The 27,192-nt window shown below is 54.6% G+C and overlaps 1 protein-coding gene across 4 annotated transcripts in view; it reads left to right on the top strand.

Annotated features, from left to right (window-relative positions):
• Positions 1–27,192, top strand: part of LGR6 (leucine rich repeat containing G protein-coupled receptor 6) — a 105,764-nt gene that overhangs the window by 40,862 nt on the left and 37,710 nt on the right. For all 4 annotated transcript variants that reach the window (XM_038541878.1, XM_038541879.1, XM_038541881.1 and 1 more), the window contains one exon: positions 25,931–26,146. In XM_038541878.1, coding sequence (XP_038397806.1) covers positions 25,931–26,146 — 216 coding nt within the window. The remainder of the gene's footprint in view (positions 1–25,930; positions 26,147–27,192) is intronic.

Raw genomic sequence — 27,192 nt, 5'->3', positions numbered from 1 at the left:
CCATCCATCCATCCATCCATCCACCCATCCATCCTTCCATCTATCTGTCCATCCTTCCATCCATCCACCCATCCATCCTTCCATCCACCCATCCACCCTTCCATCCTTTCATCCATCTGTCCATCCTTCCATCCATCCACCTATCCATCCTTCCATCCACCCATCCACCCATCCACCCTTCCATCCTTCCATCCATCCATTTGTCCTTTCATCCATCTGTCCATCCTTCCATTCATCCATTCATCCATCCTTCCATCCATCCATCCATCCATCCATCCATCCATCCATCCATCCATCCTTCCTTCCATCCGTCCTTCCATTCATCCATTTGTCCTTCCATCCATCTGTCTATCCTTCCATCCATCCACCCATCCATCCTTCCATCCACCCATCCACCCATCCACCCTTCCATCCATACATTTGTCCTTCCATCCACCTGTCCATCCTTCCATCCATCCATCCATCCATCCATCCATCCATCCATCCATCTTTCCATCCATCCATCCATCCATCCATCCCTCCATCCATTGATTTGTTTGTTCAAGCTTTGCTGAGTGCCTGGAATGCCTGGCAGAAAAATTCCTGAGATCAATCATAAAACAAGGGCCTGCCTTTCAGCAGCTCGTGGTTTGCTGCGGGCACATCCACACACACCCAGACACCCGCCTTCACTCCACCCTCACATACACTATGCTCTTAAGCTTCCAAGACAGAAAATTGGTGCCAGTGAAATGACATAAAACTAGTGTGTGAGAGCAAAATGTGGGTTGACTAACATGATGAAAGCCAGGTGAAGCCCAGGAGGGCTGTGATAAGAATCCTACTGGTGGTTACTGTTGTTGAATGCTTACCCTATATTATATGGTCCGCAGCCCTAGGCAAAGGCTTAGCAGATATCACCTTTGTTCCTTGGAACAAACCTCGATGGGAGGGACCGTGATTTCCATTTCATAGAAGAGAAAATTAAGGTTTGGGAAGTTGATCACAGAATTGAGAAATGGTTCACCTGAGTTCCAAGCCTGTGCGTGCCCGTAACCACCGTCCTAGGCCATGCAGGAGGGCAGCTGGGAGGGACCCAGGGGTCTGGTTTCCATGGTCATCTTAGGGAAGCTTACAAAGTGCAGATTCCTGGGCCGTTTCTCACAGCACCTGCGCAGGAATCTTGAAGGCTGGGGCCCGGGCTGCGGATGTGAGAAACCGTCCTCCCAGGTGGTCTCTGAGGCAGGGCCAGATGTGGGAACCACATTCTGGGCCTCGCTACTCCAGCAGTGCTGGGCACGGAGCTGGGGAACGTGTCAGCAGTGCCCACTCTCGAGCTGCCATGGTCAGGAATCTATATTTTAACAAGACCCACCCTCTTACCTCCCAGGCAGCTGGTGCGCAATAAAAATTTGAGAATCACTGTTCTTTTGTGCAGGAGCTTCTGGGGCACCCTACCCCTCTCCCAATCTCGGTGAGGATGGGCAGTAGTCATTCTTTGCCGTCCACGTCCATTCAGCCCTGCCCGTACCCCTATACGATGAAGGACGGTCTATGCAAAGTCCTCAAGCGTTAAAATACATTTTTTGTTCCCTGCCATGACTTGCACATGTAGGGTCAAAACGCGAGGTTTGGGTTGCTTTGGCTGTGGACCCCCCTAAAGGCAATGAGGTGTATACCACGCGATCTCTTGGAGGATGCTTGTGGAGACACCGTGGTTAGACTTTGGGAAGCACTTCCCAGCTAAGACCCCAGGGAGGGTGAAAGCCTGAGCACTTGCTTCTGAACCTCTGGAATCACACTCCCCACCTGTGGTGGGGGCGGGGCGGAAGGGGTTTGACCCCATCTCACTCTGATCCACTTGTTTTCTGGAAGCTCACAAGGTCTCATTAAAAGTCGGTGTCACGGGGGCCTTCGAGGAGGAAGGAGGGGCCCCGCTCCTGGCAGGAAGAGGGGGCGCGCCTGCGTGCCTGCAGCCCGCCTGCCCCGGCTGCACCCCCGCCCGTGGCGACCGCCTCCTGCCTCCCGCCGCCGCCGCCCGGGGACCCAAGCCTGCTGGGGCTGGGAAGGCTGGACTTTGAGAGTCTGTGAGTCATTTTCCACCCGTTTATGAGCCCTCGGAGCCGGGGAGGCCGCCAGCGCCGCCGGGGTGTGGAAGACACACACGCCGACCGGAAAAGGCTGTGAGCACACGGGGCTCCCGCCTGGCCGCGGCATGACCGACCGCAGGACCTTGGAACAGCCAGCGGAAGGCGCGGCGGGGTCACCGGTCCCAGGCGGTTGTGCAGGTGAGGAGCCGCAGGGAGGGGAGGGCTCCCGGGCGCCCCGGAGCCCAGGGCAGGCCACAGACGCTCCTTGGCTCTGAAAGGGGACGACCTACCCAGGAGCCTCTGTGACCTCTCTGCCCCGTGGCTCCGAGCTCAGCTCTGGACCACGGCCCCGGCCCCCCTCCAAGGCGGCCTCCCTCCCCCACGGGCCCCAACACCTGGTTTTGGACTCGGAGCCACTGCTTCCCCTGTCAGCCGAGAGCAAACAAGACCAGCAGGAGCTGGTCGGGAGGACTCGGGGGCCCTGGAGGCGCCTGGGGTCTCTGCAGGCCAGAGGGGACGCCGCGGGGCTTGGTGGGCTCCAGCTGCTCTGGGGTGGCGGCACTTGAAAGGTTGCAGAGCCTTGGGGGCCGCAGCCCCGGAGAGCCGCTCACTGCCGTCCCCCTGCAAAGCCGGCACGTCCCTGAGGAACAGTGGCCGGCCTGGCCACCCCGGCTCGGTCCCCTGTCCCCGTGCCTCCCAGGAGACATGAACTCTGCATGTTCTCTGTCTCTCCTCCTGCGGACGTCCTTCTCCAGGGTTCTCTGGCCCGAGAACCGGCGCCGCCGTTCTGTGCGTCCCTCCAACGGGGACTCGGCAGTCGTCGCGGCCTGGGGACTGTTCATCCGGTTGCGCGGTCATAAGTCCTCCCATCCCCCGTGCACCATCCCCGGCCCGCCACCGGCCGCTTGCTGCCGCCACGGCCTCTGAAGGGTCCCCACTTCGCTCTGAGCCCACCGTCACCTGCCCCGCGCTGCAGTCCCTGGGTCTCAAAACACGAACCCCATCATGTCGCTCCCCTGCTTAAAGTTCTTCAGGGGCTCCCAGTCGCCCAAGGACCAAGCCCAAAGCCCTTGCTCGCTCCACGCGCCACCTGGCCCCTTCCCTCCTGCCCGCAGCCCACCCTCCGCCTCTGCTGGAGCCCGAGGGGGCGGCCAGCAGCTCGGGGCGCGGCCCAGGTGCCCGAGGGTTCTGGAACACTCGCTCCTGTTTCTCCTTCCGCTCACCTACCCAAGTCCTGCTCCCCCATTAGGCCTTAGCTTATTTATTTATTTATTTATTTATTTATTTATTTATTTATTTATTTATTTATGAGAGACCCAGAAAGAGAGGCAGAGACGCACAGGCCGAGGAAGAAGCAGGCTCGTGCGGGGAGCCGGATGCAGGACTCGATCCTGGGACCCCGGGGTCAAGGCCTGGGCCTGAGGCAGACGCTCAGCCCCTGACCCCCAGACGCCCCAGGCCTTGGCTTCAGTGTCGGCTCGGCAGGAGGCGTTGTGTGTCCCCGCTTGCACCGGGTGCCCTGCGATGCCCTCCCGGAGCGGCCTGCGGTGCGCCCCCCCTTCCTAGCTCGGTGCCGACAGGCACTCCTATACTCTGAGTTCCCGGAGGTGGAGACGGCGTCCCTGCCCTGCCTTGGGGTTCCCCACACCCGGCACAGCGAGCACCGTGGCCCCGTGGCTGCTGAGTGCAGGAGTCGCCGCGGGAGGAAGTGGTGAAGTGACTTGCTGAGTATGGGCCGAGGTGTCCGAAGGGGGCTGTGAGGTCAGCCCAGGGTCAGGCGTGTGATGCTGACGCCCCCGCGGGGAGAGCTGGGCAGCCCTGAGCCAGGCGGGGAGCCTGCTGCCCCCCACCCACCGAGGTCGCTTTTAGGGGAGGCCGGACGGAGGAGGAACTAAGAGGGGAGCGCGGCCGTGGGGAGGGGGCCAGGGGTTCAGAGGGAGAGGAGCGGGTCACCCCTGACAGAGGAAGGGCCTGCGAGGGGCACAGAGACCGTGTGCGAGGACTGCAGCCCCCAGCATCGGACACCTGCCGTCAGGGCCTGCGCCCTAGTGTGTGTATCAACCTAAAAGAAACAGAAATGGGAAATAGATTTATTTTTTAGAAACCCGCGTCGTTTTTCTTCCAGAGCCAAGAACAACATTCTCTGCAAGTACCTGCTACTCAGGGCTGGTCTCGGCCGGGCAGCCCCGGGGCTCTAAGATAGAGAAGCAGGGGCTGGGGACGCACCTCTCCAGGCTGACTACTGGGGGGCACTGGTAATTTCCAGGGCTCCGGGTGGGGGGGTGGGGGTGGAGAGGAAACCCCGGATTCATCCCAGCCGGGCGTTGGGAGGCCCTATCCCCCAGCCACTCCCCAATGCTTCCTGCCCTGTCGGCGCCGGTGGTGGGGCTGCTTGGCCTCCCCGGGGGCACCAGGCCTTCTGGGCCCGCGCAGCTGCCTCGGCCCCAGCGGGCTCCCCGGGCCCCACGAACCGTCTCTCAGCCACACATCTGCAACCTGCGGCCTGGAGGGCCCCGTAGGACAAACCCCTCCAAACATCTGGAGAGCAGGGGAGGGCCCACGGGCAGGGGAGGTGGGGGCTGGGAGGGACTAAGCAGCCCCTGGACTCTTAGTTCTGCTGTTCGCTGAAACAGAATGGGGGGGCCCCGGCTTCTCCACGTCGTCAGAGGGCACCCCGAGGGTGGTCTCGCTCCTCTGACCGGCAGCCACGCGCAGACCCCCAAGGACTAGCGGGGCAAAGCTTCGGTTGAGTTCCATCTGCTTGCCACCCATCGAGCAAAGTCGCTTCGCCCCACTTCCCTCTAGCTCCCCAAACCTGTCCCTTCCCCCCCCAAGCTTGGGCGTAAGCTCTTCCTCGCCTACGATGCTTTCCCCTTCTTTCCACCAAGCCTTGCCTCTCGACTTCCTGTATCAGCGCAACACATGCATCATCTCCTCCAGGAAGTCCTCCTACCCTGATTCCCTCTGGCTCTGAGCCCGATGGACACACAGGGAACACTCGGTCCCAGAAGCAGGGCTCCTCAGTCTTCACAACCAGGAGGGCAGGAGGGGAGGCCCCGGGCCAGAGCAGAGGGGGAAAGATTCCAGCAGAACTTTTTTCTTTTTTTTTAAGATTTTTTACCTATTTATTCATGAGAGACACAGAGAGAGGCAGAGACCCAGGCAGATGGAGAAGCAGGCTCCATGCAGGGAGCCCGATGCTGGACTCGATCCCGGTACCCCGGGGTCACGCCCTGGGCTGAAGGCAGGTGCTCAACTGCTGAGCCCCCCGGGGGCCCTCGAGCAGAACTGTCTCGTCTTTGGAGAAAAGCTGACCAGAATTCAGGCTGATGCAGAGGGACGGGGTGAGGGCAGAGGAGACACCAACCCCCTAGGTGCTGTCTAGAGTGTCTAGAGACCTGGCTTCAGACCTGGAGGGGACGGGGCGCTGGGACACTCGGTGGGCGCCTTCTGGGGGTCTGGACGGTTCTGAGGAGGGGCTCCCTGCCTCGCCCGGGCAGATGGCTGCTCTTCGGGGCTCGTCCGGCTCCTTGCTGTGAGCTGACAGGTGCCCCGCATCTGCACGGGCCCACGCCGCTTGGGTCGGAGAGGCGGAGGGCGGAGGAGACTGAGTCTGGGCGCACGTGTTGGGGCCTAGTGCCGTACCAGACACACGTGTGGGCTCTGTCCCCGACCCCTTAACCCAAACCGTTCGGGTCCAGCCTGGGAAGACCCCGCACAGGGCTCGCGTCCCCTGAGTCTTGGCTCCGTCTGGGGCTCCGCACTGCAGCGGCCCCGGGGAGCTGCCTCGCTCCAGCTCAAGCGGTGGCTTGTGACTCGGGGCCTTCTCTCAAGGAAGCCGCTGCTTTTCTTGGGCTGCATTTTCTAGATTGTCTAGCTCTGCTGTTCTCTAGATTCAGGATCGTGGGCCGATGGTTCTGAGCCTCCGTTTCCTGACCTGGAAACCAGGGATGAGAAAGCGATTGTCATGAAGGAGGCGACGCCGTATCTCTCACGTGCCGTCCACAGCAGGTGCGTCCTGCATGCACGTGGACGGTGGTCCTGCTCTAGACGAAACTCTACAATTGTCTTCCGCAGCGTCATCGTGTTGCCCTTGTGAGGGTCCTGCAGAATAGGGCCGCAGAAGGGGCAGGGCCCCCCAACCCCGGCCTGCCGTCAGTGAGTGGGGGGGGGGGTCTCACCCCCACGTCCCATTCCTTGCGCGGGTCCGTGCCAGCCGGGCCCTTGCGGTGACACTCAGGACGCGCAGGGCGTCCCGCGAACAGTCCCCGGTCGGCGGCGGCTGCTGCACTGGGGTGGGCGCGGCGTCGGGGGCGGATTTCGGATCTGTGGCCAGCGCCCGACGCCTGCTGTTTGCAGTGCTGAGAGGTCTGACAACCCAGCTTCTTTCTTTCTTTTTTTTTTTTTCTTTTTTGGTTTTATGTATTTATTTTCAAAGGGCAAAATACTTGGATGATTTAAAAGCGCGTCCAACGGAGTGACGCCGCCAAGCCAGCAGTGACGCCAAAACGCGTTCTCACTGGCAGATGCCGGCGGTGTGGTCTGAGTCTTCTCTCGGTGAGAAAAAAAAAAAAAAGAAACGGGGGTGAGGGGGTCTGATACGTTTCCTTATCCGCGGTGTCATCTACCATTTCCTGTGGACACACCTGAACTTTTCCACACTCATCTCAGGAATTTCAAACCCAGATCCATCGTCCGAGGTCATGGTCGCGTCCACGCGGTCCAACCAAGCTGGGGTCTCGTACAATAAGAGTCTCCCGAGAGCTCTTCTGGGCCAGGCTTGTCGCAGAGGTGGGCATGCCCGGGACACAGTCCTCGGTTCCTCTCGGACCTCGGGGGCGGGGGGCGGTCACTCCGACCTGGAAGCCAGAGCACACGCAGGAAGGAAACGCCACTGCAGGACGTGGGGCCCTGATACAGGTGCATGGGCCTGCAGCTGCTTCCCGAGCTCTCGGGCTTCAGAGCCCCCCCCCCCACCCCGGCGGGCAGCTGGGGACCCACAGGCGTCTGCGAGGAGGGGAGGAGTCCGAGCAAACGGGAGGCACAGGAGGGATTGGTGGGGCTGCTGCAGGATGGGGCCGGGGCCCAGGGGGAGGGGGCAGGCGGCAGGGCCTGGTGATGGCTTGGGCAGGTCAGGAGGCGGGGGACGCGCAGGTGACACGAAGCCGGCTCCCCTTGCGCTGCTCGCTCGCCCGCGCGAGCCCTGCGGGGAGCTCCCTTGCCGCCTCCCTCATCTCGGCTCTCCGCAGCCTGGGACTTAATTACACACTGACGCACTTTATTAAAAAAATAAATAAATAAAATGTTTATTTTTGTTCTGACTCACTGTACAGAATTTAGAAAATACAAAAAAAATAAAAAGAGGGAAATAAAAAATCCCCCACAAGTCTACCTCCCAGACACAAGCTTGTTAGCGCGGCCGTGCGGGTATTGCTCCACGAACGCACCTGCGCGTGCTTCTCTTATGCCACGGCCCATCTTTACAAACCGCTTGGGATCGGTTTTGTCGTTGCTCCAAGAGCGTACCGGTGTAGCGCCAGCGCGATTATTTTAGGTTGGGAGAGTCTTGAAAACCGAGGTGCCATTCACATGGCGGGAAGTCCCTCGCTTATGAGGTGGACGGTTGGGAAGGTTCTGGCACATGGGCGGACTTGTGCACCCACCAAGCCGATTCCAGGGCATTTTCTCGACCCGTTGGCTGTTATTCCCGCCCCCCTTCCCCAGCCCCTGGCGAGCGCTAACCCACTTTCTCTCTGGATTTGTTGTTCTGGATGCTTCGTGAAAAGGGAATCCTAAAGTAGGTAGCTTTTCGCATCTGGCCCCTTAGACTTAACACCATGTCCTCGGGCCTCACCCCTCCACGTAGCCAGGCAGGTGATCAACTCTTCATTTCTCTGCGTGGCTGAAAAATACTCCATCATATGGCCGTGCCACGTCTTGTTTGCCTGCCCTCCGGGCTGGTGGGCCTGGGGTTGTGCCTACTTTCTGGTTTTCATGAATAATAGGGCCACGAACGCCGTGCACACGCACGTTGTCAGTTGAGCATCGACCGGGAGCGCCGTTGCTGGGCCGCGTGGTCGCCCTACGTGGTCGCCCTACGCACAACCTTTTGAAGTGGCTACAGCCTCTCCCGTCCCCACCGGCGCGGGCTGAGGGTCTGATTTCTCTCCCTCCTCGTCGACACCTGTTGCTGTCTCTTCAAGCACAGTCCTCCTCGTGGGCGAAGCGGGATCGCGTTGTGGTTTTGGTTTACATTTCCGTAGCGACGCACGAGATCGAGCGTTTTTTTCACGTGCCTATCGGCGATTTGTTTGTTTTGTTTGGAGAAATGGCTGCTCAGATCCTTGGCCCGTTTTTGACTCGATTGTCTTCTTTTTTCATTGTTGAGTTGCAGGAGTTCTTTATATATTGTAGATACAAGTCCCTTATCGGATCTGTGATTTTTCAGATTATTTTCTCCTGTTCCGTGGCTTGTCTTTCTGTTTTCTTTTTCTTTTAAAGCTTTATTTATTTATTTTAGAGAGAGAGGGAGGCTGAGTGTCCAGAGAGGGGAGGGGCAGAGAGAGAGGGAGAGAGAGAGAACCTCAAGCAGACGTCCTGCCGAGCAAGGAGCCTGACGCGGGGCCCAATCTCACGACCCTGAGATCATGATCTAAGTGGAAATCAAGAGTTGGATGCTCCATTGACTATGCCACCCAGGCCTCCCTCCATTTTCTTGATGGTGCCCTTTGAAGAACAAAAGCATTTCGTTTTGATGAAGTCAAAGTTGCCTGTTTTTTCTTTTGTTTCATGTTCTTTTGGTGTCATATTTAAGAAACTCTCGCCTAATCCCAAGTCAGGAAGATTTATGTCTATGTTTTCTTCTAAGAGTTTTATAGTTTTAGGTCTTTGATCTGTTTTGAGGTGATTTCTGTAGATGGTGTGCGGCAGAGGTCCAACTTTGTTCTTTTGCATGGAGAAAGCCGGTTGTTCCAACACATTTTCATCACCCTGAAGACTGTTCTTTGAAAAGACTGTTCTTTCTCCTGAGAAACTGTCTTAGCACTTATCAACTGTCCATTAAAGTATGAATTTATTTTTAGACTCTCAAGTTCATTCGGTTGATCAGTATGTCTACCCTAATGCCAGGACTGTGCCGTCTTGATTACTTTAGCTCTGTGGTGAAATTTGAAATTGGGAAGTGGGAGTTCTCCAGCTTTGTTCTGTTTTGAGATCATTTTGGATATTCTGGCTCCCCTGCATCTCCATGTGGATTTTAGAATCAGCTTGTCCATTTCTTTTCTCTCTTTTCTTTTCTTTCTTTTCTTTTCTTTTCTTTTCTTTTCTTTTCTTTTCTTTTCTTTTCTTTTCTTTTCTTTCAGGGGTACAGGGGCGGGGGGGGAGAGTCCCAAGCAGACTCCCCCGCTCAATGCAGAGCCTGATGGGGGGGGCTCAGCTTCATGACCCTGAGATCATGACCTGAGCTGAAACTAGGAATCCGTGCCTTAACCTCCGCAGCCACCCAGGCGCTTGTCCATTTCTGCAAAAAAAAAGGACATCAGGAGTTTAACAGGGATTGTGTTGAATCTGTAGGTTAGGGCAGCCCCAGTGGCCCAGCGGTTTAGCGCCGCCTTCAGTCCAGGGTGTGATCCTGGAGACCTGGGATCGAGTCCCGCGTCGGCTCCCTGCATGGAGCCTGCTTCTCCCTCAGCCTGTATCTCTGCCTCTCTATGTGTCTCGTGACTAAATAAATAAAAATTAAAAAAAAAAATCTGTAGGTTAATCTGGAGAGTGTTGCCATCTATACGATATCAGGTCTTCCAACCCATGAATATGAGATAGCTTTCCACTTATTTACATATTCTTTAATTTCTTTTAACAATGTTTTATAGTTTCTAAAGTATAGATTTTGTACTTTTTGTTAAATTTATTCCTAAGTATTTTATTCTGGTTGATACTATTGTAGATGGAATTTTCTCAATTCCATTTTTGGATTGTTCATTGTAAGCGTGTAGAAATACAATTGATTTTCACATATCGATCTTATAACCCGCAATCTTGCTATATGCTCATTTATTAGTTCTAACAGCTTCTTATTAGGTATTTTAATGTTGGATAGGGGAAGTTCCAGTCTATTTTTCAGTTATATTTTCTCATCTATTTATTTTATGACACGATCTTTAGTTTTATTTTGTGAAGTTACCGCCAAACTCTGCCAAAAAATCCCTTTGGGATCTTACCTGGAAAGACATTAAATCTATAAGGTGAATTGTAGACAATTCACACATTTATAAAATTTATTCTCATACAGGACTTATTTCTCTTCATTCAAAACATCTTTTATACATCTTGGTAATCTTTTTGTGGTTTTTGTTTTTTTCATTAAGGACCTGTGTATTTCTTGCTAGAACTGTTTCACAATATTTATTGTGTTTTGTTTGTTCATGAGCTTTTTTTAAAAAATATATTTTAGTTATTTATTTGAGAGAGACAGCACGCAGATGCACAGGTTGGAGGACAGGCAGCGGGAGAGGGGGAAGCAGACTCCCCATCAAGCAAGAAACCTGATGTGGGGCTCAGTTGTGGGACCAGATCACGGGACCCCAAGATCTTGACCTGAGCTGACTGAACCACCCAGGTGTCCCTGTTCACGAGCTTTATTTTGGAGGTTATTAGTGATATAAAGAAGACACTTTCAGCATTATCTCCTGTTTGTTGTTGGAATTTAGGAAAATATTGCACATCCAATGGTATCTAGTCACTTTATTGAATTCTTTTATTAATCTTAAGGGTTTTTACCATTGGTTGTCTGGATTTGGAGCTATCTAATGTTATAAATAAGAAGTATAAAAAATAAGAAGTATAACTCTTCTGTTTTCTGCCTTATGAGTAAATCAGAATTTTCAGAAAAATGATTATGATTATTAACAGTTATGACAATGAACATATTTACCTTGTTCTGATTTTAGTAGTAAAATCTCTAAGATTTTCCCATAAAGTATGATACTTGATACATGTATTTTTAAAGATTTTATTTATCCATGAGAGACACACAGAGAGAGGCAGAGACACAGGCAGAGGGAGAAGCAGGCTCCTTGCAGGGAACTCGATGCAGGACTCGATCCCGGGACCCTGGGGTCACACCCTGAGCTGAAGGCAGATGCTCAACCACTGAGCCACCAGGCATCCCATTTCTTAACATAAATAGTACTTATCATTTTGAGAAAGCATTCCTCTATTTCAGTATTTTAAGTCTTTTTAAAATTAGGATTCGGTGATGTTACTAGAGTGATTTTTCAGTATATATTGAGATTATATATACTGAACCCGTTACACTGTAGTAGAATTCGTTATTTTATTTTATTTTAATTTTTATTTATTTATGATAGTCACACAGAGAGAGAGAGAGAGAGGCAGAGACACAGGCAGAGGGAGAAGCAGGCTCCATGCACTGGGAGCCCGACATGGGATTCGATCCCGGGTCTCCAGGATCACGCCCTGAGCCAAAGGCAGGCGCTAAACCACTGCGCCACCCAGGGATCCCCGAATTCGTTATTTTAATTATTATAGTATTCTTGGAGTTACCATGTCTTCGTGGCGGTAGATGGTAGATTATTCTCACCGTATTATTCTGTTGCCAGTGTTATATTAGAATATTTGTATACTAATAAAATATTCATGAATGAGAATGATCTATAGCTCATTTTCAGTGCTTTCATTGATAGCTTTTGATATTAGGCTAAACTGAGTTCAAAGAGTGAATTGGGTGTTGTTCTAGTTTTTTCTATTCCTGCAACAGTTTATAAAGGAAGCATGGAAGTTGTTTTTTACTTGGAGGTTGGAAGAACTCACTGATAAATTGTCTGGTCCCAGACCTTCTTTGAGAAGTGAATCCTTTGATAACGTTCCTAAATTGTTCTTCTTTACAATTAAAAATTTTGCCAGAATGTGACTAGCTACGAATTTCTTTTCATTCGGTTTACCTTTTAAACAATATAAACGGTATATTTTTTTGGCCTCAAAATACTTTGTTTTGTGTCTTCCCCTCCCAGGCAGAGCTACCTTGTGTTTCTGCTCCATTCACTCTGGCTTTAATCCTCTGGAATACCTATAGGTCTTAAGCTCAAATTCAATTCTCTCTCCTATTTATCTCTCCTAATTTTCATAACTTTCATCTTTTATTCTGACTTCAAAGATCAGGTCTCATGTTTATTCTCCGCATTGCTGATTCAGTTTTCTGCGTGCCAGTTGTACTATTATTACCTACAATGCAAATCTCCATTTTGCTCTTTCAACTTTACATTCCTTGCAGCATTCCCACATCCCACCCAGTTCCCTTTGCATTTCAACTTGTCTTCCAGATATACCTGTATTTTTTCCCATTTTAATGCTGTTGTTCTTCTGTCTCAGCTTTTTTTCTTCTTTGGATGTTTGCTTCTATTTCGTAAAGGTCATAATTTCTTAACAATTTCCTTATTAAGGATGCCAGATAAGCTTCTATTTTTTTTCCTCATTCTAGTAATAAATTATTTTTAGAGATTTGATCTTTCTCTGGGTTTTGAGATGCTATGACCCCTTTTTTGTTCTTTAGATTTTTTTTTAAAAAGTGCTTGGAAGTTTTTCTTTATCTTTTGAAAAACTGTATTTAAAGAAATGTGGCAAAATACATATAACATAAAATTTACCATCTTAACCATATTTAAGTATGTAGTTTAGCGGCATGAAGTACATCCATAGTGTTGTGTAACCATCACCAGCATCCATCCATAGAACTCTTCTCATCTTGCAAAACTGAAACTCTGTGCTCATTAAACACTAACTCCACGTTTCCTCCTTATCCCCGGTCCCTGGCAACCACCACTCTGCTTCCCGTCTATGAATTTATTACTCGAGGTAGCTCTCACATGAGCGTGACCGCTGTATTTCATGCAGCATCAGGTCTCCAAGGTTCATTTATGCGATAGAATGGGTCAGAATTTCCTTCCATTTTATAGCTGAGTGATGTTCCGTGGTATGTGCATACACACATACCATATTTATTTATCCATTCATTCGTCAATAGACGCTTGGATTGCTTCCACCTTTTGGTTCTTGTGAACAATGCTATGAACATGGATTAACAACTCTATCTTGGAGTTTGTACTTTTTCTCCTTATCTTTGAATAGAGTGGATTTTCTCTAGGTGCAGTAATTGTCACCAGGGAGGTAATGTGAGTTGCATTGTTTTGCTCTCTAGCCTCCAGGTGCTCGTTCAGTCAGCTTCTCAGATACACAGGTGGAAAGCTGGTTGGTGTGTACAATTCTCAGGCCAATTTCAACATCTAAGTGAAGACTCATCTGGTGTAGCTCTGGTGTCCTGCAGTGGAATCTTACTCCTCACCTAGGGAATAGTTCCCTGATTCCTTCAACCGAGGACTCTATGAAAGCCTACACCAGTGGTTGGCTACCTCGGCTGAACATTAGAATCACTGGAGGAAATTTTAAGTGATCATATGTGATCATATGTTTAGGCCCCACCCTGAACAAATTGACTCAGAAATTCTAGGGGTAGGCCCAGGCACCATGGTTTTAAGTAGCTCCTCCGGTGATGCTACCGTGGAGTGCTATCTCAAGAGGCATGACCACTAAGGCTGCCCTCTCTCGGCCACAGGACAGTCCTTGCCTGGGAGAAACTCACCTCCCAGGATGAAGGTGCCGCTTCCGGTCCTTCCGGAATAGGGGAATAGGGTGGTGGTGGTGGAAGGCACACCTGGTACCTCAGCAAGCATCATTCGCACAGTATAGGAACACAACTGTCCAGGTTCCTGGATTCTGGTTCAGAATAGATAGATGCGGAGTGAAGACTCGGTTCCATCGACCTCAGAACTAGCACAGGCCTGAGACCCTGGTTAAGTGTTGCTTTTGGTCAAGGTCTAAGTTTTCATCTTAAATCTGGGTCTTTACAGATGTTTTAATGAGAAGGTGGTTAAGTTTTCCCCCATTTGAACGGTAAACAACTTGTATGTTTTACTTGTTTCTTTCATTTCCCTCCTAGGCCAGAGGAGAGGGCTTATGGCTAGGCCCCCCGTGCCAGTGATTTTAGCATGGAGTTGGGGGACAGTGAGTACTTACAGATCAATCAGAAAGGACTGAGACAATGAGTGTAGGAAGGACCAGAACCATGTAGGGCTGGGTCAAGAAGTTCCTGAAGGAGAGGAGTTTTAAGTAGAGCTTTGAAGAGAGGAGGGAGAAGCATATTTCAAATAGTGGCACCAACCTTTCAAAGGAACAGAGATCAATAAACCATGAACTCTGGAACAAGGAAGGAGGTGGAGAGGCATATTTTCCAGATGAAATGGAGAGGGGGAGACCTTCAGAGAAATGAGGCTGGTGAGAGAATCATTCCAGGAAAGGAATCTTAGAACCCAAGCTTAAAAGGTTTGGAATTTACTGGAAGCCACGAATGACTCTGATCAAGAGAAAGGCAAGATCACAACATGGTCAGGGGAGGGTGGGTTGGTTCTCTTAGTCTGTGTGGATGGATGGACTGACGGATGGATGGATGGATGAGTGGATGAGTGGGTGAGTGGATGGATAGATGGATCAATAGGTGGATAGACTGATGGGAGGTACAGAGGTTGGGGAGGAAGGGATTGATGCCACACATCTACCCGTAGTTCTCATACTGGTCCACAGGGAGCCAGGGAGCCCCTAGAAATGAGGAAGGAGAAAACAGACTGTGGGAGGGACTGGAACCCTGTGTTGGGGAAGCCAGATCCAATCGAAACTTTTTCCTTTCTTTCTTCTCCTCCTCTTCCCATGGTACATTTAGTATTAATACGTGGCTTGGTTTTCCATGGTACCTATTACTGCAGAGTCTGCTGGGATGGCCTTTAAGTATTTTTAAGGGCCGCGATTTTGCTTATATTCCATAAACCTGTGACATCACTACCCCCTCTCTGGAGAGGCAAGTTGGGAAAATCCCCATCTGCCTCTACCTCTACCAACTACAGCCGCCTTTGCCAAGGGCAAGCATCCAGGCCCAGGCAACCACAGGACCCAGCTCTCGAGCATATCCCAGACAGCCCCGGAAGGTCCCCAGAAGCCAGCCTGATGTCTAGAATCCAATGGCTAGAGGCTGGGGGATGGATGAGATGGGTTTTTGTAGTCCCCACCCGAGGATTCCGGGATCATCACCCACAAAGCTGGCCTTCTGCCCAGATCTGTAGGTCTATGGCTTCAGGGGAAGCTCATAAAGGCTGTGTACAGAGTCTGCTCCCTGCCACCCTCCTGGAAGGGTGGGTAATTATTTTTATATATTGCTGCCGATTAAAACACAAGGACTGACTTGGAGGAATGCTCAGGTATCCTCCTTTGATGTATACAAAGGAAGCGCTTTCCCTGCCTCCTGGGGTTGTTCTTGTACATCCATCGCTTCTCCTGACAGATGGAGAGAAGGGTGATTTGGGCATTAGCATAGCCTGGAGAACCAGTTGAAATTGCCTTCGTTTTAATATCCCACCTTTGATCTGTTGAAAGGCTGACAGTGAGAGGGGAAGGATCTTACTAGGTGGCATAAATCAGAACTGATGAAATGACATTCCTCCAACAAATTCAGACCTTCCCCTGTGTAGGGAGAAGGAAGGAAAAGTGTTGCTGTAGCTCTAAGCTGCCATTTGCCCTTCAATCATGGGCGCGAACACAAAGATTAATTGAAGGCTCCATCAGTTCCCCCTAACCAGCCCCCTGCAGGAAAGCTGGAGTTCTCTAAGCTTCTGGTAGCTCAGTCAGGGTTCTCTGCTGCCCGTGCTCTCTGTCACCATGGGACCCATCCATCCCCTGTGGAGTGTTCGGGTTCCAGCTCCCAAGAGTATTAGTTTCTAGACTGTCAGAAGTTGTGCACACTCTGTGAGGGCCTGGTGATGGGTTCTAGTTGTGTAGAGACAAGGCTGGGACCCATATGTTGGACTGTGTTGGGAATGGCTCTTGGAGACCAAGCTCTTCATAAGACCTCAGCCAGCCACATAGTGAGGGGGGTAGCCATCCTCCTGTGTGGGGTCTCTGGGGTCTCGTAGCACTGTCTATGGGGGCAGAGGTTGATGAACATCTCCCAAGTGAACTAGGGTAGGAGAGAAGTAAATTCTGGACTCAAAGCCAAGAACCTTCTTTGGTTCTACTGCCTATGCACTCTCTGAGCTTGGATGGTCACCAATTTTCTCTTGGCTGAGGAGGGTCCCTTTCAGCTCTCACTTCTGTGACTGGTGGTCTCTTCTCAGCAGGTGATTCCCTGAGCAGTGCTGGAAGCATTCATGATTCCATCAGTTAGGAAAAACAAAACAAAACAAAACAAAAACACAGGTTGAATGCCCACTGTGGGCCAGTTTCAGGGAAAGAGACGGCAAAACCCATGCCCTCAGGGGTCTTCCAGTCTAATAAAAAGAAAAGCAATCAGAGTGGGAGTTTGGTAAAGTTGCTCAAAGGCCCAGTGTTGGCCTTAACCTTCTCCCACCTAGACCAGTCACCCCTCCCGGCTCTCTCTGGCCCCAAACTTCTTGCATTTCAAGTCTGAGTCCTGTTTCCAGAAGTTTTCTCTCAAAAAGCTGTTCTCCATTAAAAATCTACCTAATAATGCTTGCCAGATTTAAAAAAAAAATTAATAGACAACTTCTACACTCTAAAAGGGAATATTGTCCAGTAGGTAGAATTTTAGTCATCTTAAAATGCTTGGGGGTTATGGGGGTGGGTATTGGCTGCCCTAAGCCTCTGCATGACACCACATGCTTAGACGTTGGCCTGCTTAGTAAGCCCTTGTCTTGGGTACACAGAGACCCAGTGCAGAAGACTTGTCCAAAGAAGGTATAAACACCTAGAAGGTATTGACAGAGAGTGAGAAAGACACTGAAAGCTAACCCCCCCCCACCCCGCCCCCCTTGGCAGGTAAAGAAATCGAACCCAGAGAAGGAAGAGACCTGTCTGAGATCAAGGGCTCTGTGCCTCCGTAGGCATAAGCCCTTGGCCGGCTTCCCCTCCCCAACCAGACGTCTGTTTCTCAACCTGAGTTGAGAAATGCCAAACCTTCTCAGTGCCCACACGTTCAGGTTCAGATTCATAAAGCCCCCAAGGACCAGCACATTTTCTTCCCAACCACTTTCCCATCTTACCCAAGCCCTTGCTCCTGGCGCACACAGCCAGTTCACGTGTTGTGCTCTGGTCAGCGCCTTGGCACGCACTCTTCTCTCTGCCAGAGATGCTTGTTTCTTGTCCGCTTGGTGAGAATTCAGTTCTTTGTCAAGGAGAAACGTGGCTCTTCTGGGAAACCTGTCCTGCCTTCCCTTCCCTGGATGAATGATCCTCACCCTTCTGCTTGTTCCCCCAACTCTTGGTACAGGCCACACATGGATTCTCTGTCTCTGTCTCTGTCTCTGTCTCGCACACACACTTGGTATTCTATTTATTAATCTATTCATTCTCACGTCCATGAACCAAATCTCATTCATGTCTGTGACCCTAATGTCTTGCATTGAGCCTAACTAATTTCTTAGAGCCATGTTGTCCAGGACAGCAGCCACTAAGCATGTGTGTCAATTAAAATTAAATAAATTTTAAAATGCAGTTCCTCAGCCACGGCACCGTTTCTTTCTTTCTTTCTTTCTTTCTTTCTTTCTTTCTTTCTTTCTTTCTTTCTTTCTTTCTTTCTTTCTTTTCTTTTCTTTTCTTTCTTTTCTTTCTTTCTTTCTTCTTCTTTTTTTAATATTTTATTTATTCATAGAGACAGAGAGAGAGGGGCAGAGACACAGGCAGAGGGAGAAGCAGGCTCCATGCGGGAGCCCGACGTGGGACTCCATCCCGGGTCTCCAGGATCATGCCCCAGGCTGCAGGCGGCGCTAAACCGCTGAGCCACAGGGGCTGCCCGGCTGCGACATTTCAAGCGTTCAATAGCTACGTGTGTCTAGTGGCTACTATTTTGGACTCTGTGGCTGTTGAACGTTTCTCTCGTCACACAAAGCCCTATTGAACCTGGAAGAGACAAGAGACATAGAGCCCCCAGGGTGGAGGAACCGCGGTGTGAGGGGTCCTTAGCCGCCCAGACTACAGACACGTGGCTGCCTTGCCCGGGGAGATGTGTGAAGGGAAACCTCCAAGAACCGGGTCTGGAGTCTGATCACTTGGCTTCGAGGCCGGGTTGCTGCTTCTAGTGCAGACACCCCGCGACACCTTTTCCGGCTAGAGCCCCAAGTGTTGGCTCCCTCGCAGCCTCGCCGGCCCGCTCTCCCTAGCTGCGAAATTTCTTTTCATAGAATGGAACAGGCCCTCCAGGGCCAGTGCTGATGCTCGGGTCTTGCTAAGGGGGAGCCTCATCCGTGACTCTCAACCGAGTCGTGGCCCCTTCAAGGTGAGCGGCTCTGGTTCAAGGGTTGCTGAGCGTCTCCCTTTTCCCTTCCCTGAGCCTTGGCCTCCTGGGACAGGAACCTAAGGTGTTGGCTTAGACGAAGGTTGGACTCCCTACCACGCACCTCCCACGCCCCCGTGAGCTAGGGATCGGGGTGTTGGGGCAGCCTGACGTGTCCCAGCCCATGAGCAGCGTGGGCGAGACTTCTAGAACGATGCAACTGAGCCTGGACCCTGAGCATCAGGGTTCCTGGCCTGGCAGCCTTGGAAGACTAAGTGTGCTTTGCCGCGGTGTCTCACACACACCTCCCCTGTCTGTGCCCTTTCTGTTCTCCTGGGCCCTGTCTCTCTAGAACCTTCTTTTTTCATAAGGAGACCTCTTTGAATTCTGTGCTTGAGACAGCCTCCCAACTCCCTCCACCTTCACCCAGTGCCCCCACCCCATCTCAACACAGGAGCCTCTGTGGTCTTCCTCAAATGCTGAATTCAGAACCTGTGACCCGGAATTATCTGCCCCTTTCTGCTTTTATAAAAATACTTTATTTATTTTTTTATTTATTCATGAGAGACACAGAGAGAGAAGCAGAGACATAGGCAGAGGGAGAAGCAGGCCCATGCAGGGAGCCTGACGTGGGACTCAATCCCAGGACCTCAGGGTCACGACCTGGGCCCGAGGCAGACGCTCACCCGCTGAGCCCCCCAGGCGCCCCTGTGCTTCCTTCTCCGCATGTAAGATGGGGATAGGAAGATTCCTACTCCATCGGACTGGGGTGGAGGTTAAAGATAAAAATACGTGTCCAACGCGGAGCACACCTGCCAACCTGCGAGCACAGCTCTCGGTAACTGTCAGCTGGAGTCTTTATATTGTTTTGTGAAATAACGGAGAAGAGCCTGAGAGCGTGCGCAGGGGGCTCGGTTAGCTGCGTGCACCCTGGCCCTGAGCGTGACGCTGGCCCAGCGGGAGGCTTCAGTGAACGCGCAGTGGATTTAATCCAATCCACTGGATTGAATTTTTTAATCCTTTTTGATTGAACTAAATCCAATCCCATTGGATTCAAGACCAAAGGAATGACACTCAGTGGTTGAGACTAACGTACCAAGGGGCATTTCAGGTGACCTGACAGGCGGTGGGGCGACATCTGGGTGCGGTGGAGGCTGTGGAGCCCCGCGGGGAACCACCCAGGGCCTCCAGTGAGAGGCTGGGGTCCCCACACCGGAGCCGGGGCACCAGGGCGAAGGCGGAGGAGGGGCCCGAGCCGGGGGTCCGCCTGCCACCCTCCGCAGGCAGGGCCAGGCCTGGGGAGCCCCCGCCCCGTCAGAGCCCCGGCTCGCGGAGGCTGGTGGGCGACCCTGGGCTCCTCCTGCAGATGCCGGCCTGCCCCCGCGAAGCCTCGCCGCGCCCCGGGCAACGCCCGCTCCCCGTGCAGTGGTTCCCCCCAGAATAACCATTTGCACAGAGGCTGCCTTTTGTTCTTGATCCATCTTCCGTAGCCCCGTCCTTCCACCAGCCTGTCCCCGCAGCAGGGCCTGCGATGCCCCCCCGTCCCCCCACCCCCCACTGTCTCCTTCGTCCTGCTGAAGGCTGCCCTGAGCCTCTGCCGGCTCCAGGGGCCTTCGAGGGACGCCCCACCGACAGCCTTGGGCCTCCAGGGGGGCCTCCCAGCCCTTCCTACCCGCCCCCCCCCCCCCCCCCCCGGCTCACAACTGGGAATCGAGATCAGGTCTGGCGGGACCGGATGGAGGACGGGGCTCTGCTCCCGCCACCTAGGAATTCGGACTCACTTTGGAGAAGGGGCTTCACATTCCCGTGGTGTGTGGGGCTGCCCATCGTGCCCGGGGGCCCGGGGGGACAGCAGCTGCAAGGAGGGAAGGGGGGAGCCAGGCTGCAGTGGGGCTTGGGGCAGAGAGCACCCCGACCTCGGCAGGCCCCGGGCAGGGAGCTGGCCTGGGCGCCCCCTCTCTGACCTTCCTGTCCTGACGGGCTGACGAGGGAAGGGGACACCCGGAGCCTGAGGTTGGCCGGGGGCACCTCTGGGGACGGGGGCCACGGCCTGGAGGCGCCCGGCAAACAGCCTGTGGTAGAGGAGGGGCAGGAGTAGGCCAGTCCCAGCCCCCGGGGCCCCGCAAGCCCAGCCGTGTGTGTGTGTGTGTGTGTGTGTGTGTGTGTGTGTGTGTGTGTGTGTCTCCCCCCCCTCCCCGCCCCCCCTGCCCCCGGCCTCCAGCCCCTCTTCCTCCTGAGGATCCGGTCTTGTGGTCTCCCTGCCTTCCCACAGCACGTGGCTCGGAACTGAGAGGGGACCCAGGTCACACGTGGCCCGAGTGTGCCAGGACAGCCCGGCCCCTGCCTCTTCCCCCTGCCGCTCTCTTGGTCCTTGCCTTGGGACACACTGACCTTTGGAGTCAAAGTCACCCTGTGTCCAGGGACCGGGACTAGGGCGCGGGCACTGAGCTTAGTGCCTCACATGAATGATCCCCTCTAAGTAGACACCCGGCGACGTCCGTAGGTCAGCTGGTGGCCCACTAGGACCCCTGGATCTGTCCCTCTAGTACTTGACCAAGATCTGGTAGGAAATGAGATGCATGCGGGGAAGAAATTCCAGAAAGGACCCATCAGGCAGTCGCGGGCTCTGCAGGCTGCAAGGGACTCGGGTTTTCAAACATAGCTCGGAGTGTCTGCCCCTCTGCCACCTGATCCCTTCAGGGAAGCCGGGCTGGTGGAGGGAAGTGGAGAGGAGCCCGGGTGGGAGTCCCAGGCCTGCCACTCCTCGGGGCTTTCCCTTCGTCTCTCGGGCCTCGGTTTCCTTGCATAAAACGAGCGAGGCTCCCGGGCTCCGTGGGGCCCACATCATGCGCTTCCGAGTCGCACCACTGTCCGTCTGGGTCGGGCGGTGCACGGCCTCTCGTCGTCTAACCCCAGGCCCTCCTGCTGCCACATGCTCCCTCTTGGGGGTTTATCTCGCTTTAGCCCGGAGGGCCGGGTCCCCATGTCACCCGTTGTCTGGAATGTTCTGGCCAGGTGACTTTCAGACCACGTGCCCCTCGGGACTTGGACTTGGCAGGAAGGCGCCTCTGCCCCACTTGGCCTTTCCCAGCCCTGTCCCCCGCGGCCAGAGCGCAGGCCTGGGCCGGGGGAGGTGGGAGCAGTTGGCCGCAGAGGCTGAGCTGTTTCCCGGAGCCGGAGCCGAGCTGAGCAAGCCCCAGCTGGCCCGGAGGCCCCTGCGGCCCTGCCCTGTTACCGCAGGTAAGGGATCGTCCCAGGAGCCCGGCCACGTGGGACCGGGAAGGGCTGTCGGGGGGCGGACTTTGTTCCAGAGCTCAGTTGGTATAGTTGCCCTTTTCTTCCTGCCAAACCAGAGTCCGTCTGGACGGGCTCCCCCACCCGCGGACGGGGACCTGCTCTGAAGTCCATTGGTCCCAAGCGGTGAATCTGGGCTGCTCCAGCTCCTCCGCCCCCGACAGCATGGGAGCCCGGCCCACCTGCCTCAGGAGGGCCCCGGGCAGCCTGAGCCCCGGTCAGGGGAGTCAGCTGGCTCCTTCCCAGAGCACCCTCCCCGCTCAGTGGAGCCCTCTCGGGGCTCCCCCGTGTCCGGAGGTGCCTGAGGGACAGGGGACGGGGGAGACAGAAGCCACAGTGCCCCTCTCCCCCCTGCTGCCTCCCCACACCTCTCTGGGGTCCCTGGGGAGCCCACTTCGAAGAGGGGTTTTGTCCTCACAGCTGAACCTACCAGAAGGACCCATAATTGCCAGATGCCCAGAGCCTCCCTTGGGCCCCCAGGGCCCCCGTGGACAGCTCCTTGTTAGAAGGGAAGGTAATGCTGGGTCACAGGCCCGGGGGTGGCGTTTGTCGGCATCTGACCCCAAAATCACCCCCGGGGGGGGGCGGCGGTCTCAGGACAGAGCTGGGGAAACCCACCCCAGGTTAAGAGAGGGCCACGGTGGCTGGGTGTGTCCGGCTGAGGCCAGGCTTCCTCCCCGCCCCCCGGGACCGAGTATCGCCCGGGACCTGCTCCTTCCAGCAAGTTCTTCCTCGAGTACCCGAAATTCAGATGTAACCGGGCGCCATCGCGACATGGCTCGGGGCGTGTTGATACTAAAGATTACTTGCTATGTGTCCAAAATTTAGATGGCAGCGTGGTTTTACTTGCTCGGTCCAGCCATGCTGTGCGGGGCCCGCCGCCCGCGCAGGCCTGGGCCTGGGTGACACGCCTGGGCTTCCTGCTCGGCCCCAGAATCCGGGGCGGCCGACGGCCCCGTTGCTTCCCCGCCTTCTTGCTCTGCCGGCTGGCTCCATCTCCCCTCGGGCGCGTCCCTGTCCCCAGGAAGCAGGACCAGGCTGCAGCCCCAGGCGGGCTCCCCCACTGGGCCCCGGGGGTCGCCCGCCTTCCAGAGCATTCCTGCCAGCAGAGCAGAAAGGGGGCTGGAGGCTCGTCCCGTCCCCGCCCCGGGAGCTATCACTGAGCCAGCCTAGTCCCAGGCTCCCCGGCTTCCGGAGTCGCAGGGGACGCGGAGACCGTCTAACGGGGCCAGAGGTTCCGCGTGAAGGTGACGCTGCATGGGTGCGGGTGCACGTGTGTCCTCACCCGGACGCAGGCGGGAGGGGCAGCCCTGGAGCCCCCGGAGCCACGGGGGACAGCACCACTCCCTGGACCTCCCCTCGGACCACACAGCGGGACCTGGATCCCCGGCTCGGTCACACGGGCAGCAGGTGGTTGCGCCCCTCATGTCCCCGGTGCCAGCCTCACGCGGTGCTGAGCTACCCCGGGGGTCGCTGCAGGGCCGGATCATGCTCGGGCCCTGGCGCTGCACCTGGCACCGGCCACTGTGGTATCGGGTGTCGCCACAGGGCCGCACGAATAGGGCGTGCCTCCCCCGGGGCCTCGGGCCTCCTGAACCGCCTCTGGGTACGCCTGTCCTGGTCCTTGTCCCCAGGGCCTTGCTGGGCCTTATCCCGTCGACTACCTGGGGATGTCTGAGATCCGGGCCCACCTCTCCCGCCCACGCTGCCTCGTGTTCTCCTGCCCCGAGGCCTTGGCTATGACACCCCACTGTGCACCCCCCACTTGTCTGCACACCGGCTTTGCCTCGGGCCGTCTCAAGGGCACGTTGCCCGTGGCTCGAAGTCAGACGTGGGGCTCAGTTGTCTGTCTGCGGTCTCTGAGGCCCAGACGCTGCCCCGGCTGGGAGGAAGGAGGTGGGGCAGCGGCATTCTTATGGGATGCTAGGAGACTCCCGGAACTGCTGGATGACTTTCTTGTGCCAGGGAGCCTGCCAAGCCACCCGGTCCATCCCAGGGCAGGAGCAACAGGAGTCACTGCTCGGAGCAGGTCGTTCCCGGGGACGGGACACCAGAGTGGCCAGACGCACGCCTCAAGCCTCTCTGCCTAGGGCTGCCCCGTCTGCAGAGAGGCGTGTGAAGCAGCTCTCCGCCGACCTTCCTGCCTCCCGCCTGGTCCTCTTTACCAGCAGGGTCTGAAGAAATCCAGCTGCTTCTTCCTCAGCGCCCTTCAGCGGCTCCCGTCCTGTCCCGGGAACAGCTTTGCTCTCAGGCCCTGGGGCTCTGGCTCCACCTGCCTGCTGGCTCCACCTTACACTTTCCTCCCCTGCTTCCCCTCCCCCCAGAGCTTCCAGCCCCCCACAGGGCTGCACCCTGGGCGTCCCACAGGCCTTCCCTCTGCTTGGAATCCGTTTCCCCATGTCCTCCCCGGCCAGGTCCTCCTCAGCCACCAGGTCTTCTCCTGGAGGGCCTCCTGGATGCCCACGCCCCGTGCTTCCCCCGCCAGCTCTGCCCATGACTTTGTGGGCAGGGACATTGTCTTCTTCATAGCTGATGTTTACCCAGTACTTCCCAAACCTGTCTGCGTACGGAAACATCTGGGGTGTTCTTTCGAACAGAGTCGCAGGGGCGCTTGGGTGGCTCGTTGGTTTAGCGTCCAACTCTTGATCTTGGCTCAGGTCTGCATCTCAGGGTGGCGAGTCCAAGCTCCAAGTTGGGCTCCATGCTGGGAGTGGAGCCTACTTAAGAAAAAACCAGATTCCTAGGCCCTTTCTGGACCTTCTGAACTACACCATCCTGGGGAGGAGCTCAGGAGTCTGCATTCTCACCAAGTTCCAGCCAGTCAGACCATCGAGAGTGTGGTGACCATCATTGGTGGACGTATCTGGAGAGACAGGCCGTGCCAGTAGACAGCACTCACCAAAGGGTTTTTGGTCCTTTCGGGTCAGGTTTGAAGTGGGTGGGAGGTCTTCCCTAATTGCTAATTCCTAAAGGATGATCCAGATCAGTTTGCTCTCCCAGCTAAGGTTCCAGCGTTGACCAGTTCACCCCCCCTCAGTGGTGAGCCAGGGAGTTTCTCCTGGTGGTCCTTAAGACGTGTGGCAAGAAGGGCCCTGGTGAAATAGTTTAGGGAAGAGACAGCACTGCTGGACCTTCTTCCGCCCACCCCACACCTCCAGTCACATCAGATGTCCCTTAGGTTCAGGGTTATGGAGTCTTAGGGCCTTTGTGGACAAAGGCTGGGTGTCAATGACTTGGGTGCCATAGACGTGGGGGACACCCATGCCTCAGGGGCAAAATCTCCCTGAAGATAGTAGAAAAATTCAGGAGTAGGTCCATAATCACAGGCCAGCTTGTCTGCTCCCTGTGGGACCAGCTACCTCGGGTGATCCCATTTCAGCTCAAGTCCCAGACCAGGACTCAGAAGACAATAAATAACGTATTGATAAAGGACATCATAGCTGGGACACACCTGTAAAAAGCTAAGATGGGCAGTCTCCTTATTTTGCCGGGCTAAACTTCTAAATCTTCTAGAATGGGCATCACAAGTTCTCCCGTCACCCAGGAATCTCTGGGTGTCTCGCAGATGGGATCACCACCATCTGTTGACCTGTTCTGAAAAGTAGCACATCAAGGACTCCAACCATAGCATATGGGGGTGATCAACTGAGCAAGAAGGCCCAGGACTTTGGCAGGAGCTTCATCAAACTACTCGGTCCTTGAAGAGACCAGGAGCAAGCGGGGCTAGGGTTGGGTGACAGGGAGTGGCTTGGATGTTTGGGGGAGGCATTTTCTTTGGATAGGTCCAGAGGGAGGAGATTTCCCTCTACGAGTGGTGGGAGCATCCCTACTATATGGCCTTGAACCGGACAGGGTTGGGAAGAGTAGTGTGGAGCTAGTGGAAGTGGTAGTGGAAGAGTCGACCCAAAGCCGGGGAGCTATGGCATCGATTTAGAAGCCTGGGACTGGGCCACGGGTTCAACACTGGGTCTGGGAGGAAGAGTTGGTGCCATCCAGAGGAACACATGGCATAAAGGATCAAGAATTATGGGTTGGAATGGAGGCGAATCATGGGAACTTGGGGAGGTGTGGTATAGGATAAGTGGTGGCCAAGTCGCAGCTTTAGTCCTAGGGCACCCCAAAGGCCCCGTTGGGGTCCAGGCTGGCCCAGCTCAGCTCAGGCCCACACCTCAGTCTGCATCTTGCCCTGGATTGATCCTCTCCATCCTCTCTCCACCAGGCGCCTAGATGCCAACCTCATCTCCCTGGTCCCGGAGAGGAGCTTTGAGGGGCTGTCTTCCCTCCGCCACCTGTGGCTGGACGACAATGCACTCACCGAGATCCCTGTCAGGGCCCTCAACAACCTCCCTGCCCTGCAAGCCATGACCCTGGCCCTCAACCGCATCAGCCACATCCCTGACTACGCCTTCCAGAACCTCACCAGCCTTGTGGTGCTGTGAGTGCTGCTCCGCCCCTACACCCACCCTCACCCCCATCCCCGGCCGGGTCCTGCTGGGGCTGCATGTTTACCCCAAAGTTGGGTTGGAAGCCTGGATAGCTTTGCTCTTCTCTACATGGCACCGAACCTTCTGGCCTCAGGTTCTCCTTTTTAAAATGAGGATGATCATCCCCTGTGGGCCCCATGGGGGTTATCATGAGGCCAAATGACAGTAGAGCTGCAGAAGGGCTTCGAGAAGCCAAAACACTCTAATCAGAAAATGGGAATTAAGCTACTCGTTTCTCACTATGCAATTATAGTCACTATCCCAGGTGACGCAGTCTTACGCTTTGGCACCGGGATAGGATACAGTCGTCTCTTTTCCCGGGCTTGGAGGAGCGGGGGAGGCCATCACTTGTAATTAGACGGCAGAGGCCCAGCAGGGTAATTACCTGGGAGATAGTATCCCTGGCAGGAATTGGGGACCAGCCTTACCTCTGCCTCCCCAGTGAGAACCTTAGAATGCAAATTAGCTCCCAGCTAATTGCTCTGAACGATTGGTAAGTTTGCAGGGTAATTACTAAGGGCTTGGAGGTCACGTGTAATTGCTTTGGGGTACACACTAATTGCTACGGGAACATATGTGTCCGTGACTGCTAAACGGTGACCTTGCCTGCCCGGCTCTTGGAAATCTGGTCTGATTTTTCTGGATGATGCGTAGGTCCTTCTGAGAGCTGGAAACTCAGCCACCAATTTGTCTAATTCTTTGCCCTGGGAGACTGGACAGCCAAGGTGAGCATCCTTAGGGATCACGTCCTTCTATTGGGGTGGCCGTTCCATCCCTCCTTCTGGGAGTCAACGGGGGTGTTTATAGAGGGTGAACGGAGCAAGGTGACCAACTCTCATTTTGGTGACAGCCTGAGGGAATGGGGTCAGGTGTCCACGGGAGACAAGAGTGGGAAAATGAGGGCCACAGGAGGGGTCCCGGACAGCTGAGCAGCAGCAGGTGTTTCTAGAACCCCTTTGTGGGACGCTGAAGAGTCGAGGAAGCATGAGAGCAGCTG

Source organism: Canis lupus, chromosome 7 (genome assembly GCF_011100685.1).
Source record: "Canis lupus familiaris isolate Mischka breed German Shepherd chromosome 7, alternate assembly UU_Cfam_GSD_1.0, whole genome shotgun sequence".
In the NCBI taxonomy this organism is placed as follows: Eukaryota; Metazoa; Chordata; class Mammalia; order Carnivora; family Canidae; genus Canis; species Canis lupus.
Note: the sequence above shows the minus strand (reverse complement) of the source record. Positions and strands in the feature narration are given on the sequence as shown.